The sequence below is a fragment of the Dioscorea cayenensis genome, chromosome 15, assembly GCF_009730915.1.
Source record: "Dioscorea cayenensis subsp. rotundata cultivar TDr96_F1 chromosome 15, TDr96_F1_v2_PseudoChromosome.rev07_lg8_w22 25.fasta, whole genome shotgun sequence".
Classification (NCBI taxonomy): domain Eukaryota; kingdom Viridiplantae; phylum Streptophyta; class Magnoliopsida; order Dioscoreales; family Dioscoreaceae; genus Dioscorea; species Dioscorea cayenensis.
Window position 1 is genome coordinate 12,905,896 of NC_052485.1, and position 19,844 is coordinate 12,925,739.

At 35.5% G+C, this 19,844-nt stretch overlaps 1 protein-coding gene across 2 annotated transcripts; it reads right to left on the minus strand.

The window, feature by feature from the left end:
* Window positions 1-1,067: 1,067 nt before the first annotated feature.
* LOC120277278 (ubiquitin carboxyl-terminal hydrolase 25) lies at window positions 1,068-15,611 on the minus strand. 2 transcript variants are annotated; one of them, XM_039284053.1, is made up of 9 exons: window positions 15,133-15,611; window positions 14,563-15,037; window positions 14,392-14,467; window positions 14,204-14,296; window positions 12,973-13,059; window positions 11,990-12,858; window positions 11,526-11,654; window positions 1,599-1,742; window positions 1,068-1,487 (listed from the first exon to the last, which is right to left on the minus strand). In XM_039284053.1, the coding sequence occupies exons 1-8, from the start codon at window positions 15,296-15,298 to the stop codon at window positions 1,613-1,615; spliced, it is 2,025 nt and encodes a 674-aa protein (XP_039139987.1). In that variant the 5' UTR covers window positions 15,299-15,611; the 3' UTR covers window positions 1,068-1,487; window positions 1,599-1,612. The 2 variants fall into 2 exon arrangements, with proteins under 2 accessions (XP_039139987.1, XP_039139988.1); XM_039284054.1 differs by lacking the exons at window positions 1,068-1,487; window positions 1,599-1,742 and adding an exon at window positions 10,589-10,931.
* Window positions 15,612-19,844: the final 4,233 nt, after the last annotated feature.

Consider the following 19,844-nt stretch of genomic DNA (forward strand, 5'->3'; position numbering starts at 1 on the left):
TGTCTAATTTCTCCTCTGCCGATGACAACTTCTTGTTCACTCATTCAACAACAAATCACACTCTTAAGGTAAATTCGGTTGGCTTTTTCTTTTCCTCTGCTAACTATAAAATCTCTTTTGCTGGCAGCTCCTCCCGCCAACTCTTGGACAGCATCTTCGCCCCGATCCTTGCCATTGAAGTTGCTCTCCAGATTGCCTTGGATCTTCATATCCCTGTGAAACACATTCTCTGCGACCACGCTGCAGTCATTCATCTTCTCCAATGCTTTGATCACGTCTCGTCTTGGAGAATTGAAGCACAAGTTAACAATTTGAAATTCCTTCTTGACATGTGCGGGCATCCTCACATTCATATCATCCCCTCATTTGTCGATTATCCGGCAGCGAATCTTGCTTCGTTTGGCACGCTTCATCAACACCTTAATTTGTTTTTGTTCGGCAAAGACCTTCCTTGGATTATGAAATCGTTTAGAAAGTTTGGTTTTTTCTTTTAAATTGTTTCTAGTTTTTCCTCAACCTGTAGCCTTGTTCTTCTTGAGTTTCTTTCAATAAATTAGCTTCTCCTTTTGGAGAGGTTCTTCCCAAAAAAAAAATAAAAAAATGTTCAAAACAAAGCTTAAGAATTTGTGCAAATTCGTGTGTCTGTTACTGTTTCCCAAAAAAAAAAAAGGACAATAATGACAACAGTTGAGGTAACACTGTCTTACAATGGGCTAGACAAAGAAATAAGATTTACAATTAAATGAAGAAAAATGCATCATTCAATTTGACTTTTGTTTCCCTTCCTCAAACCAAAAGCAAACAATGATCAATTGTCCAAAGTGAAAAAAAAATACATATATATATATATATATTTATATATATGTATATACCTTAAAAATTATTCATCAAAGGCACTCAATATGATATCAGTGAGCCCAGAAAATAATCATGCTTATTACAAGAAGAGAAAAAAGAGAACTATCAGATGATCAATAGTCAATGAAACATATGAAACTGATGCATCCTTCAATACACTGAATATCCAAGATTGATAACTGACATCAAAATATTCATGCTAATTGACGTCGAAAAATCATAATATCAGGCATTGGTAAAGATGGGTTTAAGTAACTCAACTATCATATCTGCTATTGAATATAATACCCGATGTTATAAAAATTACAAATTTCCATGATTTGATGATCACCAGAATGAACAAAATGGATATCTTACATGGGTATAACTCCGAAAATCAATCTCCACTACAAGGTATATGTATGAGCCTCCGAAATGTAAATTCTCATTCAACTGACCAAAAAAATCTACATTTCAACACCAACCCGCAAAATTTGAATAGCAGCAGAAGATCCCTGAATGCCAATTTGGTACGGTGTCAAACTTCCACTGAAACTAGGGCCGTTAGCCTTTCTTGTAAACTAGAGAAATGTGCCTTCTGAACTTGCAAAATCAAGATGCAGAATGCATCATAACAGCAGCGCAAGAAGCTGGATAACAATCAAGCTTTTAATGAGATATTTTATTAGAGGTGTTCATTTAAGATAAAGCTGGCAAAAGTGCAAGAAGGAATGTGATGTATAGAATTTGGAAAGTCATACCCATTCTTGGCAGCTCAGCCTTCATCTTTGGATGAGAAGGTTCCTTTAAAAAAGAAGTTTGTTACCCGCCCAATGAGGAGCTCTTTTAGTGATTCTGGAATTTGAGGAATAAAGTCCCTCTTGGCATCCTTGATCAACCGTTCCCTGTATTACAACAAACTACAGATATAAGTATAAGCATGCAAAATTAAATGCATTGGAAAAAAATTTCCTATATCTCATTTGAGCATTTATCAGGGCTACCACAAAATTAAATTGCTTGTGAGCAATTTAAATAGAGTTCAGTAATCAACGAAATGAGCAACCTGCAAATAAGCAAGAGGTTGCTTGAGCTTGTTTCAAGTAGGTTTAGTTTGGATTCTAGTAATGATTTATTAAAGCTGTTCTAAGAAATTAATCTATCCTAATTTCTAAATTGCTACTTAATGAACGGTGGCAGTGATTTAAATATATTCCTTTTCCTTCATAATGTTAGTTGAATCAGATTTCAACTAAGTCACAATGGTTTAAGCCATTCAAATGGCTCATCTTTGCTTGAATTAATATATATATATATATATAATAAAATAAAATAAAAACATAGGCAACTTATGTTTCAAACTAGATTCTTTCTAGGGGTAGAGTTGTCTGCAATCTTTCCAAGCCAAAGGCATTACAACTGATCAGATTCCATTTACACCATCGGCATTTACACTCATCAACAATAAAGGACAAATTGAAGTCTTTGACCTATGAGATAAATGTGGTGCAAAAACATATGCTAACTCAAAGGTTTTCATCAGAATGCATCTTCAAGACTAGAGAAGTACAGCATCAAAAATCTATCTCCCTAATCTCAATTTCACCAAGTCACAGCGTTAAAGAGCGCAAGAGCCTAATGGAGCTAGGGAATAAAGAGAATAAAATGAGGGGTGATATAAGGACAAGGAGGCCCAGGGAGATCCTATTTCTGTTTTTGATGGTATCCATAAATTTAAGCTTTGGTAAGCTAATGCCAATTCCTTCACAAACCAACACCTTAACAACCTTTTGGATTAGAGAATTAAATCTTGACAATATTGCAATTTTCATGCATGATGAGCAAAATCTTTCCCATCAAGTTTATAAATGATGTCATATAAACTATCTGGTATGCAGGAAGGTCACTAGTATAATTCTAGCAGCATCCAATGCAGTTCATCACATGACTGAAGGTTACTATTTTTCATAGGTTTGTCACCATTTTAAGGACTTACATTTTAACACACCTCTGTATGTTTTTAAGTTAGGCAGTATTTTCATGGCATCTACTTTAGGGATGCTGGCGTCATTAGGTGAAGCAAAAGAGGCACTGTAATTTTTGCTTTTTGTGCTTAAATTAGCCACTTATTTATTGGTATGTAACATGCCTGGTAATACAATGCCTGTGATGGTACCTAACAAGCTGCTTCTAGTGTCTGAGCAATCTGTTAGTTATACAAGATGAGGAAGGCACTGATCCAAACCAAGGTCCTACAACATTCTATGAACAAGTCAGTGAGTCCATGGAGGCTAGAATGAGGGGAGTGCAATAGCAGGCACCTCGTGCCCAAAGCATGAAACACACACGCGCACACACATATCTCTATATGCAAATCTGCAAGCATATTCACATATATATATGCATATACAAATGAACACAACCACTTACACATGCATATCTATTATAATAAAATATAAACATGTAATATACGCATACAATCATAATCCACACACACTGACAGATGGATACCTTTTATAAAGGTAAATTTACATGAATATCACACAAAACTCACTAAAGTAAATATATATATATATACATATATCATTTTTAAATGATATTCCATGTCGTAAACTAAAACTAACACGGGAAAGAGTAGGAACTGCTAAGTTGATGTTTTCATCAAAATGAAAACTGATACTATGAAACATACAAAAGAAGAAAATGTCAGATATTATATTTTTTTTCAAAATAATTTACAATTAACATTTAATTTCTTGTTTGTTAATATAGTTATTTTTTGAGCCATACCATATATCTAATAAAAATTATCCCAAATGTTGCTGGCTCCAACTTAGGAAATTTCCTGAACCATTTCCAAATTAAAGCTTAATAAATTGCTAAACATGTCACTTCATAATGACATCCCAAACTGCAAACTGATGTTCACCAAATGCACAAGCAAAAGCCAAACCCCCAACCCAGCGCAGGCAGCCGACCCATTTTCATTCCAAAATGCAAGGACAACTACCACAGATATCAGAATAATGATTAAAGGTGTGGGAGGCAACAAATAATTAACACTGAGTTCTAACATCCTAATTGGGCTAGAATAGGACTCAAAAGCATTTCCCTATTTTGACCTTTCATTTATTAGACCTAAAAATTCATCCTTCATTCTCATCAGAATAAGGAACAGAAGACATGAAACCAGGACAGAAAAGTTAGGTTGAATAAGACCTAGAACAATTAATCAATTTTGTGGTGTCTTACTTTTTTTTTAAGAAAAAAAAAGACCCATTCTTTATAAAAATGTAAAGATTAAAAAGGCATCGTAAAATTTTGATAAATTGTTCAACTGCTTGCATTAATTTTCTGAGAATTTCATAAACCAAATGCTAACATTACATTCCAATTTAATTTTAGCATTGCCTCATGCAGCATATACAACAATTTTGAAAAAGTTATGATTTTGAAAGTAATGAAATCACCTGATATCAAGAAACCTGATCTTAACCTGAGGTAAGAGATCAGATCAAATATACTAGAGTAAACTAGAACTGTCTATTCAAACTACATCAGTTTTTGCTGTGCCTGGTCTCTGAAGACATTGAGACGGCTTTTATCATGTCAACCATCTTATCTTTTCATTAATGTTTTTTCCCTCTTTATCAAAATCCTTATGTTTTCTTTAGATTTTATACCAGGATACTCTACACAGAAGCAAGAAGGTTATCACCTATCTTTGAATTTCTATTAATAACGAATTCTTTCTCTTTATTATTCTGATCTATTCTGATCAGCATTAAATACAACTTCTGAAATATTTTACTACATTTCCACGTTGACAGACTATTTGTTCAATTAAAAATATTAAAAATATGGTTTTCAAGAAGAATAATGTGGAAAAGTTGGACAAAATTGGTCTGATATTTAGGTGTCCTTTTATGGTAAAATATGAGCATATTCTTAGGAATATTTTCTCTTCTTATTCTATCCAATCTATGGCAGACCATTATAATCCAAATCAGGAAAATCTTCCTGTAATCCACTCCTACTCCACTCCCCCTCATCTCACTCCTATTCCAATCCTCCCCCAATCCACTCCTAACAACCAAACACTCCCTTAATCAATAAAAACTTCAGGAAGTTCTTCATGGTATCAGAGCAGGTTTGAAACTTTGAATCATTTCCCTTCTTCATGCCTGTTGTCATACTCAAATGACAAACTTCATCAGATCTGCCATGGCAAGTGAATCCAAGAGTGGCACATTCAACCTAAACTCCAGCCAAATGGCCAACCCCACTCTTGCTACCAATATCTCAGAAAATAGCTTGATGCCAATTAATGGGCACAAGATTAATGGCCATAATTTCAATTTATGGTCTCAATCCGTAATGATTTTTGTGTGCGGCAAAGGAAAGAAATATTATCTTACTGGCGTTGCAGTTCAACCACAAGAGGACAACCCTGCCTATCGAACTTGGAAGGTGAAAAATAACCTCGTGATGTCGTGGCTGCTAAACTCCATGACCAATGAGACGGGTGAAAACTTCATGTATTACAAGACAGCAAAAGAAATACACATACTCAAACAAAGAAACTTCTGTTGTGTTTGAAATCAAGGGAATCCTAGGCGATCTGAGGCAAGGAGAGTCATCAGTCATAGAATATTTCAATCAATTGATGCGGTGATGGCAACAATTGGACATCTTGGAGAATGTCTCATGGAACTGCGTTGCAGATGGCAAACGATATAAGCAAATCCAAGAGAAGGAAAGGATTTATAAGTTTTTATTGGGGCTAAATCAGGAACTTGATGAGGTTCGTGGACGGATTCTTAACACCAAACCTATGCCTAGTGTCCGTGAGTCGTTTGCAGAAATAAGGAGGGAGGAGACTCGGAAGAAGATAATACTGGGAATGACAACAGGAGAGCCAAATACAGAAGGATCAGCCCTTGCAGTAAAGGGACAATTCTTGAACTCTTTCTGCGGAGGACATCAACATCAACATGGCAGCAATACAACCCAAAGGCGAGGCAACTGTCCATGGTGCGAGCACTGTAAAAAGCTGGGGCATACGAAAGAAGTGTGTTGGAAAATACACGGTAAACCAGCAAATTGGCAACCTTCTTCCACTCGATCATTTCAAGCAAGCCACGGGAATGTTGCAGCAACTGAAAATCAGAAATCTGAAGGAACTAATCCATTCAACCAAGAACAAATAGAAGCCTTAAGAAAAATGATGCAAAGCACAATCCAGAGTGCACTTAAATCAAGTGAAGGCAATACAGCAACTGTGGCACAGAAAGGTAATTTCTATACTGCTCTAAGTGAAAAGAAAAATCCTACATAGTGGATCGTTGATTCTGGAGCGTCAGATCACATGACAGGAGATATTACAACCTTTACTGATTTCAAATCTACCACAAATGGAACATCTGTCAAAATTGCCGACGAAACACTCAGAAGTGACCGGTATAGGTTCAGTTATCATTTCAAAGGAGATCACTCTGAAATCAGTCCTATTTGTGCCTGATTTAGACTACAATTTGTTGTCTATTAGTAAACTTACAAAGGATCTTAATTGTGTTACTAAATTCTCTTCTACCTTGTATGAATTTCAGGCTTTGAGCTCTAGGAGGACGATTGGCAATGCTAAAATGAGTGCAGGACTCTATCTCTTGAGGACCGAAGCTCCTGGATGTCTCCCACAAAAAATTTCATGTTCTGCCTCATCTCAAAATAGAGAAAGTGCTTTGCTATGGCATTATAGGTTAGGCCATCCAAGCTTTATATATTTGAAAATGTCGTTTCCAAATCTGATTAATAAAAGTCTTGTCTTTCAATGTGAAATCTGTCAGTTATCTAAACATCCTAGAAATTCCTTTCCTATTCAGCCATACAAAAAATCTCATCCTTTTTATATGATCCATAGTGATATTTGGGGACCATCAAGAATCAAAAATATTTCGGGACATCGATGGCTTGTCACATTCATAGATGATCATACCCATATCACTTGGCTCTTTTTAATGAAGGAAAATCAGAAGTAGGGCAAATTTTTCAGAATTTTCAAAGAATGATTGAAAACCAGTTTCGCACCAAAATCCAAATCTTGAAAACTGATAATGCTAGAGAATTCTTTAACTCCGTCCTTGGGACATATCTTAGTAAACATGGTATTATTCACCTTAGTTCTTGTGTTGATACGCCACAACAAAATGGTATAGCTGAACGGAAAAATAAACACTTGTTGGAAGTTACACGTTCTCTAATGTTGACAAATCATGTCCCAAAACTTTTCTGGGGGGAAGCAGTAATGACTGCTACATATTTGATTAATCGAATGCCTTCTTGTATCCTAAAATTTCAAACTCCATATCAATCTCTCATCACCATCTATCCTCACATTCGGTTTATGACTCTAATTTACCACTCAAAATCTTTAGTTGTACGTCATTTGTCCATGTTCATCATCCTAGTAGCAAGCTTGACTCTAGGTCCATTAAGTGTATTTTCCTAGGATTTCATCAAATCAAAGTGGGTACAAATGTTACTCTCCAGTCACAAAAAGGTTCTACAACCCCACGGGCGTTACATTCTTTGAAGAACAACCATTCTATCCCAAATCCGATATTCAGGAGGAGAATCCTATAGAGGAATATCAGATTCGTTCTATGGTTCCTAATGTGTCTATGTTTCCTAGTGTGTCTAGTCAGATTGCTCCAAACTTGCCTCCAAATATGTCTAGCCCAATTGAATCCAATCCTAATCCTAATTTGTTTCAAGCATCTCCTGTCCATGATCCTCATTTTTCTCCTATCCCAAATGTATAAGAGAATCTAAAAGAAAAAGAGCTGATTGTCAATTCTAGGAGGCAAAAAGACCAAAATGAGATTGAAAATTGCACCCATCCACAGTATTGTCAAGAAACTTCATCAAGCCCACAGCACCACACAGGTAATGATTCCTCTACCTTTGATTGCCCTAATGATTTGGATCTGCCAATTGCTTTGTGAAAAGAGAAGCGAACATGCACTTCATATCCAATTGGAAACTTTCTTTCTTATGACAACTTATCTTCTGGATACAAAGCATTTGCTTCGTCTTTGAGTGATATACAGATCCCAAGAAATGTTTAAAAAGCTCTAGAACAGCCTAGCTGGAAGGAAGCAGTTGTGGAGAAAATAAATGCTCTTAAAAAGAACAATACCTGGGAGTATACAGAATTACCTATTGGAAAGAAGGTAGTTGGGTGCAAGTGGGTATTTGCATTCAAGTACAACACAGATGGAAGCATAAATCGATTCAAGGCCAGACTTGTCGCCAAGGGTTTTACACAGTCTTACAGTATCGATTACGAGGAGACCTTTGCTCCTGTTGCAAAACTCAACTCAATCCGTGTTCTTCTCTCTCTTGTAGCAAATCAAGAATGGCCACTACAACAACTAGACATAAAAAATGCCTTCTTAAACGGTGATCTAGAAGAAGAAGTACATATGGAAGTCCCACCCGGACTTGATACTCATGAAAACTTTGGAAAGGTATGCAAGCTAAGGAAGTCATTGTATGGCCTTAAGCAGTCACATCGAGCATGGTTTGGCAGACAAAGGAAGATATCAAACGGAAATATACCCTGGATCTTCTAAAGGAGACAGGCATGTTGAACTGCAAACCAGTCTTCACTCCTATAGAACCCACCGCTAAGCACTTAATGGAAGAAGAAGCAAGTTTGGCAGACAAAGGAAGATATCAAAGACTAGTGGGAAGACTAATCTATCTCTCACATACTCGGCCAGATATAAGTTTTGCTGTGGGGATGGTGAGTAGATACATGAATCAACCAACAGAGAAGCACTTGGAGGCTGTTTTTCACATTTTACGATACCTAAGACAAAGTCCAGGTAATGGTCTCTTCTTTGGGAAATCAACAGATCGAGAAGTAAGCATTTTCACCGATGCTGATTGGGCAAGTTCTTTAACTGACCACAGATCTACAACAGGGTATTGTACATATGTTTGGGGAAATATGGTTACTTGGAGAAGTAAAAAACAAGTTGTAGTTGCAAGAAGCAGTGCTGAGGCAGAATTCAGAGCAATGTGCCATGGGATTTGCGAAGGAATTTGGCTTAGAAGAATGCTAGAAGAACTTAGAGCAATCAAGCCGATTCCAATGATGTTGCAGAGTGACAACAAGGCTGTCATTGAGATAGCAAGGAATCCAGTTCATCATGATAGAACCAAGCATGTCGAGATTGATCGCCACTTTATCAAAGAAAAAATTGAACAAGGCATACTCAAGCTCTCCTATGTCCCAAGTAAGCAGCAGACAGCAGACATATTCACAAAAGCATTACCTAGACACAATTTTGAAGACTTGAATTCCAAACTGGGTATGATTGACATCCATCACCCAGCTTGAGGGAGAGTGTGGAAAAGTTGGACAAAATTGGTCTGATATTTAGGTGTCCTTTTATGGTAAAATATGAGCATATCTTAGGAATATTTTATGTTCTTATTCTCCCCAATTTATGGCAGGCCATTATAATCCAAATCAAGAAAATCTTCCTGTAATCAAGGAAATAATCCTGGCTGATTTAGGTTGATTGGGTTCTTCCTAATAATGTGTAATCATGAGGTATACCTCTTGGTTCTGTTTAAATAGGCCAATAAGGCTGTTGTTTTGATTTAAGTTTAATTAATAAAAACTTCAGGAAGTTCTTCAAATACCAGACACCTAACTACAGCTTCTAAAATTTAATGACTTCTATAAAGTCTACATTAGGATAATTTTATGAAAATGGAGAAGAAGAGGATTGCCTACCGTTTCATAATAAATTTATTAGAAGTTAGTCAAATATATTCTTCCTTCAAACTCTTTCTTGGAGTTAGCCTTATATTGATTGATTGGTTAATTCCAAACCACAAATTATTACACAGTTACACCATCCTTTCAATGTGCTTTTAAAATATTTGGGAAGATCCCATAGAAGCAGATTTACTCTAACAAATACTTAGAAAAATACGGACAAGAGTAGTACAAACATGAGCAAACATATGAAGCACATTGACATAGTGACAATTCTCTTTTGGTCGACAGCATCGCAAGCAACTGACATATTTGACAAAGTTAGTGTGCTAACTCAATAGTTATATATTCAAATGAAGCAGATTCCAAGAAAGAAAGCCTCCAATGGCATATTATCTTCTAAATTTGGAAGTAAAATGAAAATCAAGTGAAACATTGAATAAACAGAAATACTGGTTATTTATGGCACATCAGGAAACCTTGTGCATTCTCACAAATCAAGGTTATATTGTTAATCATGAATGTTGCGGACAACAAACAAGGCAGGGTCTAAAGGAATTGCTTTGAGTTTGGACACCAAGGAGAATGCAGAAAGAGAAATGTAACTATTAATACACAACACCAGAAAGAGAAGTGAAATTCATAATATCAAAATTAAATCCAAATTGTTCTCAAATGGCTTTATCCACTGGTGGCAACTATATAGGGTTGCCTTGCTAGAGAGGTCAGTTTTCAAAGTTAATGCTGCTGCCTATGCTGCGAAAAAAAATGGAAAAGCCAACTTTTGGTACTCATATCACACCAGGTAGTGTAAGAAGATTAACATGGAAAAAAAGAAATTTTCTGGAAAGTGATTCCTTTCACTTGGTGTTAATATACAGGGATCATCAAGTACAACCATCTCCAGCTGTAGGACAGCTATTACTAACTATGCATTAATTCTCTTATACCCAAATTAATGTATAAAAGCCCATCATGTCACTGAGTGGTAATACTAAATGTTCATTGGCCTGCTACAAGTTACAGGGGATTCTCTTATACACAATCAAGGGAAATATTAAATGGCCATGACGATGAAGAAGCTTCAACATAACGGCTTGTCTTGGATGAGGTGATATACAAGACAAATACAATTCTCCACCAAAGAGTAGCTGGGGCAGAAGGAAGGATTCCTCAAGATGAACATACTCAGATGACAGGTGCACATAACTGAAATTCGTCTTTTGAGCACAACAATAAAGCGTGCATCGTAACTGCCACAATAATAGACTAAAAACAACCCAATGTTTTTGCATTGGTTCTGCAATATTTCATAATAAAATGCTTAATGAATATAAGGGCCCTTGACCCTTGTCAGTATAATAATTAAAATCTACACTTAACAGATTTCTGAATGAAATGGATAAAGTCAGATGTGCTATTGAACTAGGACAATGACGGAGAGGACAAACTAAAATTTCATTCTCAATTCATCCTGTAATTTGATATGACAATCAGGAAACTAGAAGCCAATGCTATCCTATTTACAAAACATAGAGGTGCATAGGGACTTCTAATTAATGTGGCACATGTAATATAGGGAATACATCCATCCAAAGAATATTAAATTGCAAAGTCCAGTTTTAGGGGGCATAGCCCAATCCTAAGCTGCGCAACAGATATCTACCACTTCACATGCCATTATTTCCATCTTCCATACTTGTAGATCAGTTGGTGCACATTGAGGGTGAATGTTAAAACTCAATAGAAAACTAACAAGTTATACTGGCCTAGAAGAGAAACAAGTGTGCCAAAACAAGCTACTTCAGTCTCCCAAAAAAACCAGGACAATTTAAAAAGTCCCAAAAATAAGCAAGCGCATATAACAAAAATTAGAATGATGGAATCTACTGACCTTAATTCGTTATCACTACAAAGGTTGCCCATTGTTGATCTACATAACTTTTTTCTGGCGCTCATGAAAGCATCTACTTTATCCACCCAACCACAGGATTGCAAATCTGCACGAACCCCTCCAGCAAGCCTGAAAGCCAGCAATCTAATTCAGAGGAAACAATATAATAGTGAAACCAAAACAAAATGCATTCGAGTTTGTAATCATCGTTTATCGTAACATGGGGAATTATACTTCATAATATAAGCACAAGAACAGAGGGTCACTTTATATTAGTGTAACGAATACACAGACACAGCATAAATACAAAGGGTTTATTTTCCCATAATAAAACATGTGGAGACATTCTCAATATCAAATGAGGAAAAAAAGAATAAATCATGAGACTGAGCTCAAATTAAACAAACACATACCCAATTGCAATGAAGAATGAGTTCAAATTGAAAGGAAAAAATTAAACTTACACTTCTTTTAGTTTCTCAAGTTCCTCAGGAGAATGCTTATTGGGGTATGAGTTTTGCAATTGGCTATTTTTCCCCGTCAAATTGCAAGACTTCTCGCTAGGTTGCAATGAGGTGTCAGACCTTTCCTCATTGTATAATTTTCTCTTCATACCAGCATTGCATGTGCCAACCATGTTGGAAGATGCATGCTCACTCTCATTTTCACCTCTTGAAATAACCATAGTATGAGTTCTGTTGGTGTCATATTCTTTTAACTTAACCTGATCCTTTGTTAAAGTGCCATTTGAGCCTGATGATGTCAGCTGTTTACTATGGTCTACCACACTAGATGAAACACTCCCATTAATACCATTTAGGTTCTTTGTCCTTTGCACTATTCTAGATTCATCCACACCGCAGCCTACAGGTTGAACTTTTTTCTTTTTGTCAGTGCGTGCTTCTTCGAGAACATTAGACCTTCCATTAGGCCCACTAAGATGAATGTGGTTGCCATTTCCATTTGCAGCAGCACTTTTTGTCTCAAAATTATTCAAGCTAGAAATCTTGCTTTGTGTACTTGGAGTTGGAGGCTGTTTACTAGTCTTTACAAAGGTTGAAACAGCCTTCACAGGAAAGCCACCATTCTGTTTTATAGCTGATTTGGAAATTTCATTCGGCTTCTGCACTGTAGTCTTCAGGCATGGAGGTAAATCATTTCGATTGCAATCAGACGACTTCCCAGCACTGCTTGATAAACTAGGTTTACCAGAAATTGGGTTTTGGTTACTACGTATGTAGAAAAGTATGTAAACCTTCTCTGACAAAACTTCCTGTGAGCTTGAGGGTGAAACATAAGTATCATTGCAGCAATACCAGCGACCTGAAGCATCCTACAGAACAAAATTTGTAATCAGAAACAAGAAAAATGTGTCAACAGAAGTATCATGATTCCAAGATCCTGGAATCAATTAAAAGCACAAACTTGTGAAAGACAGCAAGGAAACCTTGACATATGCATAATAATGTCCAGACTCGCGTGAATAACCTGAATGCACAATGCTGCCAAAAAGATTATACTCAGGTTGTGGATCCTGCATTCGATGTAATAATGAATTAGATGACATGAGAAATAGAAACCTTTAAAAACTTTGATATAGTAACATAACCATACCTAACACTCTAATAGAAAGCCAGCAAGTAAAACACCAATAATTTGCAAACCATATGGCACTAGACAAAACCCCAAAATTTTGAACATCGTTCTCTGTTTTACGCAAAATATCTTGTGTATGACATAAGACAAGAACCAAATTCAGCATTCAGTATTTATGTGAACGGGTCCACATAAATAAGCAGCCAATATAAGTTTCTATCTACACAAGACAACCGACAAAAGATATCTTCATTTAAAGGAAGAAAACAATGTTTGAAGTCCACACTTAGAGAAATATGCTGTGAAGGAAAAGTGGTTGGGCATGAGAAAAAGTTCTGCCTGTTCCTAGACACACATAGTTGACTAGTTACAACACTCATTTTGAATATATGCAGTATGTGTAAATCAGCTGTTGATTCTCAATATGTATATATATATATATATATATTCTTTTTTTGGGTACCTTCACAGGATCTAAAAAGTTTATAAAAAGGGAAAAACTATAACTTGGTTACTAAAACACATAATATACAAAAAGAAGTATCTAACTGGACAAATAATTTCAGACTAGTTCACCTCTGATCAATATTCACAATCTATAGAAATTTCCTCAGGTAAGAAAGCAGAGGGTTAGAATAAGAAAACAAATGCATCTTAGATACAACTATAGTGTTACACTATGTTTGCTTAAGGCTGGGAGTGATTTTTCATCCATCAATAACAATTAACAATTGTTAAACTCTTGAAAATTTACATAATTCAATTGATTTAGTCAAATTTTATATAGCAAAAGAAGGAAGATTATATGTTCAGTTATTCAACTCCAAAAAGCACAATGATCTACGCCAGGAGAGGACTGCAAAATCAAGCAAATAAATGATTCAACCATTTCAAAGATCAGAGTAATCAATTCACAGGTTAAAAAAAGTTTCTAAAGAGTTCATCTCCAAGATAACAGATGAAATAATAATTAACTTGCTGGATTATTTCTAGATATATCCATAATCCATATACAGTTATATATGCATGTGTTACCCAAATAAGAACCTACTGAAATCCTTGAATAATTGCACTAGACGCACCTGACTTCGAGTAGACATAAATCTTGAAAGTACCAACCCCTCTTGAAAGTCAATATTCCTGTTGATCTTCCCACCATTTATAGCTTCAAATCTCTAAACAGATTTGCAATACAAAATTAATAAAATTAGTATGGGTACCAAAACAAAAACAAAAACAAAAACAAAAGAACCACAAGGACAGAATCTACCTTAAGCTGAATAACAAGAACATTGGGAGCACGGAGTATAAACATCTGCTTCCTGGCCACTGTAAGCTTCTTGCAACTAAACACAGTAAAAGATGCAGCATAATGATGACCTCGTTATTGAAGTAAACCAAAAAAAAAAAAATCTCACTACTGTGATATCTAAATGCTTACTTGCTACAGCTGTACTTATTGTTTCCATCAAGAACCTCAGATTGGAAGAATCGGCCGAGGGCATCATTGAGAGAGGAGCACTGAAAAAGGTCAAGGCTGACATCCATCATCTCATCGGTCTTGTTAGACTCCCCCTTGCAGGAAAGGCATTTCACCTGGCTAAGCAACGCTCCACCAAAAATCTCCTTCATCACAGTGTTTGCTCCAGAGCCCACGGGACATGCATTCTCCTTTCCAGGCACCGATTTGGTGAGAAGCTTCAAGCATGAGTTGTGGCAAGCGTCAATAACATAACGGAGGAACTCATGGGCGTCTTCCTGGCGGCCCCAGCGAAAGGAATCAGCAAAGAGGGTAAGACACTTGTGGATCTTAGAGGGGGCTTCGCTTGGCCCCTCAAAGCTCAGGCACCGCGTGATCTGCCGCTCCAAGATGCAAAAAGGGCACTCCTTTTCCCCACCAACAGCCCAGTTCTTACCTGCCAGGCAATCAAATCAATCAAATCCCAAATCCTCGAAAATCAAAAGGGCAAACAAGAAAAAACCATTGAAGCAAAAGCCAAGAAGCCCTTACAACGAGATGAATGCTGAGAAGAGAGACAGAACTGCCCTAACGGAGGTGTGTAACAAAGGCACTGTAGGACGCTATTGAGGTAACAGGAGTTGCCGAGATTCTTAAGCCCAAGTGGAGCCTTCCGGCGTTGCTGATTCGGCTGCTGCCAGGACATCTGCAGAGCCATCAGTGACCGCCGGAGCCTGAGCCGGCGCAACTCCTTCCTCTCTTCTCCACCTCCTCGTCCCCCTCCTCTTCATCCGATCGCATCCTCCGCTAAGGCTTCCGCCGTCCCGTCTCCTCCTCCTCCTCCAGCTCCCTCGCAGAGATCAAACCAAGAACAGGGAAAGAACGCGCGAGTAAGCGAGAGAGAGAGAGAGAGGGAAAGAAGAAGGAAAGATCGGGAGAAGGAATGGAAGAAGAGAGGGTGTGCGCGTGAAAGAAAGGCTTTGCTTTCTAATTCTGGGCCTGTTCAGGTTCGTTGTGGGTGTTATTTTGGCCGCCCCCAAATGAATGTTATTTGGATATGGTCGTATTACTTCGCCTAAAATCACATTCATTACCCTCACCTTCTCACACAATTATTACATACAATTATTACATACTGCTCTGCTCTGCTTTGCATTCTTATGGGTTGAGTTTTGCATTCTTATGGGTTGAGTTTTTGTGGTGATCAACCCCTGTATTTTATCTTTCTTTTAAATTAAAAATTATTATTTTAAATTATTATTTTTACAAGAATGAAGGAATCTGAATGGAGTGATCTGTCTCTAGAGTTGTACTTTCTATTTTTAGAATGTGTTATATATATATATATATTATAATTATATATATATATTATAAAGTAATTTAAATCGGTACGGAGAGTTGTACTATCTATTTTTAGAATATATATAATAAAGTAATTTAAATCGGTATGGAGAGTTGTACTATCTATTTTTAGAATGTGTTATATATATATATATAAAGTGGATAAACTAAGCTTTATTAAAATAAAACCAACATGATACAACGAAGACTCAAGTGACTATAATAACGATAAGGGAATAAGATCATGGCACACAAAGGAAGAACAGTTAAGAAATTAGCTAAAAGGAAACAAACGCACAACAAGGATGATACTCCTGAGTATAATGACGCACCGCATATGACAACAGATACGAGAAGCCCACTAGGGGTGGAAACAATAAAGCAACATGAACAAGTAGGACAGGAAAATGACAAAGGAGCAAGTTAAAGAGCTTCTATGTAGTGATGGAGATCTTCCATGGTGTTGGCGCCATACAAGCTGCCTTGCCTTTCAGAGTCTTGGTCAAGGTTATTCACAAAAGCCAGGCTTCTTCTTATAGCCAAAGACAACTCCTCCTAGATAGCTTTAGTAGCCTCTAGAGCTACAAAGATCCAAGTAAGAAGCATGTAATCGGTTATCTGGATGAGAGAAAGAAAAGGCATGCAATTGCTTGAAAATTCAATTGTTCCTCTCTGTCCAAATATTTTAACATATCGCGCTAATTAATAGACACCCTAGGTCCCTTAAATTTTGAGTGCAACCCATGCACCATATCGACCAGGTGTCTTTAATGCTTGTCGATAAGTTGAGAAAGTTGAGTATATGCTGGAAATGGTCCCATTTTAGAATGTTAACTATTATTTTGTGTTTTGTCTTTTATATATTATATTTGGAGTATTTTGTTCTTGGTTCTGTTTATCTTAAGAGGCTTTCACGATTTTTGTATTGTTATCTAATAAATAACATATTAGTTATCAAGACAGAACTTTCAATGTCATCATCCACTTATGTCTTCTTTTATTTTCATTATTATCTTTGTTCCCTTTTTACTATGTACCAGTTGAATTCTAACATAATCTCATCTTTTTTTCCCTTTAATGTAAGAAACGAATTATAAGTAATATTTATCCCTTAATTTGAGGTTGATATTTATATTCTTATGATTAGTTAAAACATTAATTTAAGTTTACTTTTAATTTTATTTAATTGAAAAATGAAATCTTGTTTATTTAGATACATATGTAGTTAATAATTGAATATGTGTTCTTTTAAATATATAATATGAGTTCATGTTCATTAATATTATTATGTATGATGCCTTCATTAGAAATGTTAGTATTTTATTGATATATTAATCAATAACATGATCATATGAATATAAGTATTAGATATGGTTACCCACAAAGCTTTCACTAAAAACCTGTTTGGTTACCTGTAGGTAATTATAAATAGTTGTCACGTAAGTAGTTTTATGACATATAAAATGTTGATTGGTTTGTTGTGATATAATTTTTACATGTAAAGAGGTTTATAATTTGGACTATTTTTGCAGCATTTCAACTTACAACAAAATGTGCTATGAGTTAAAATTCTACAAAACATTTGAATTAAAAACCTGTTACTCACCATTTTCTACACTTTACATCAAAAAGCATGGTGAAGCTTACCAATGCCACGCATTGCTTAGCAAGCCCAACTTGCCCTCCCACCAGCCTCACCCTCCGCTTCGCTAAAAACTCTCTTTCTTGCTAAAAACTCCTTATCCTACCTCTACTGCAATCTAGACCTCTCTCCATCCTTCTCTTCTTTGCAATACCTAAAGCCCTTAAGGCTGTCATCCAACAACGAGCAACTATTATATCTCCTCAAGAACCTTAAAATTCGAGGATCAGATCCCCTTCTCAACCTCTTTTTCCTGATTCTTATGCAAAATCCTGTTAATTGTTGAAATCTGAAGAATTCCTTCCTTTTATGTGATTCTCTAATATGTTCATACTTTTGAGGTCTCTAATAAATTAGTTATATATAAGTTTGTGATATTCCATGTCATAAAGTTTAACCTTAATTATTGCCAATTAAACATCACTGCAATCTTCAATTAATAGAGCCATTTGCATCTTTCATTAATCACTTCAAATTGTTAGCCTACTAATGTTTGCAAATGCATTCCTTGCTTGTTTTTAGTTTGTTTCACCTGGCTATCTCTTCATTAAGCAATAATAGTTGAGCATTCTCTAGCCAAATACTTCGTCATTCTCTTATTTATTTTTTTGCAATGGTTATTTGCAATGTTAAATTCTTGTAGCATTTTTTTTTTTTGACAATTTGTTCTTTAATTGTATCTAGATTATCAAGAATGCGGTACTTTTGCAAACTCTTTATTATCGGTTCCAAGGATTGCAACTAAACAAGAAGTGAGTTTATATTTCACACATGATATTTTATATGTCCTGTAATTAGTCATTGCATGTTCTTTATTTCTTTTTCATATTCACTTGTACGCATGTATGATTTATAAAGGGGCCTAGTTACGGCAAATGATTTTTTGGGTTTAAATAGAATTAACAGGCTATGTAGACTTGAAGGATTAATCTAAATTCTAGTTAGCTTTCTTTTTTTTTCTTTAGTTTAAATCCTTGTTTGTTTGACTATTTACTTGTTAATTTGCACCATGGATTGGTTTTTCAACCTATTGTGCTAGATGGATACAATTACTTTTTTCTATCTGCATTTGATTGTCTTTTGATAGTTGTTGCGATTTTTCTACTGCAATATCCAATATGATTATTTGCTTCAAAATATTCCTCTAGCAACAAGATTTATGAAAAAAAACCCATACAGTTAGATGTATTTTGATGGATAAGTTTATTATACAATTGAAGGGTGGTTGTTAGGCATGAATTGTTGAAACACTATCTGGTGATATTATATATTTGTGTCATGTTGGACTTTGTCTTATTGAATTTAGCATGATGTTTGTTATATTTGGAATGATGTATTATGGATGATGTTATAATTTGTTGGTATATTATGGATAATGCCTTATGCAAGTTACTATGATGTATTTTGGAATGATGCATAACATATTATGGAATATGTATTACGGATGATATTTCTTAGATTTTGATAATATTTTTTCATGTTGAATTTAGTATGATATTTTTTAATATTTGAAATGATGTATAATAGATGATGCCTTAAGCAATTTACTATGATGTATTTTAACATGATGCATTATGCATGGCACATTATGGATGATGTTGTATGCAATTTATTATGGCATATTATGCAGTGGAAATTGCTAAAAACACCTCCAAAGTTTGCAATGTGCACAGATTCTCCCCCTAAATTTGAATATCCATAAAACCCCCTTTCCTTTTGATTATAATAATTTTTTAAACCCCCAAGCATCTAACAGTGATTGATAGAGTTAATTTGAATTTTTTTTTGGACGAAATTGTCCCTTGCGTGGGAAGTTGTGGCAAGTGTGACATAGTTTGGCCATAATGCCCTTGGGTGCAATGAGTTTCTATTTAAAGCATGAGGCTTCTGTTTAAAATATGAGGTTCTGTTTAAAAACTAAGTTTTCTGTTTAAGAAATAAGTACATGCATTATTCTTCATGCTAACCTAAATTCTTTTGTTTGTAGTTATAATGTATTCATGCTAACCTAAAAATCTTTTCCAGAAACTTATTAAATTTTTAATGTAAATATCGTTATCTCCATATAATAAAGAACGACAGTCTTTATGCTTAGTTGTCTTTATTTAACTATCGATGTTTTTGTTTAATATATTGTGTTTACATTTAAAAAAGTGTTTAAATATCATTGTTTCTATTTAAATATGTAAGAGTGACCAAGATTAATTGGTTTTTATACCCAAGATTAATTTGTCACGTAAATATTGGTTTTTCTGTTTAAATATCAATGTTTCTGTTTAAA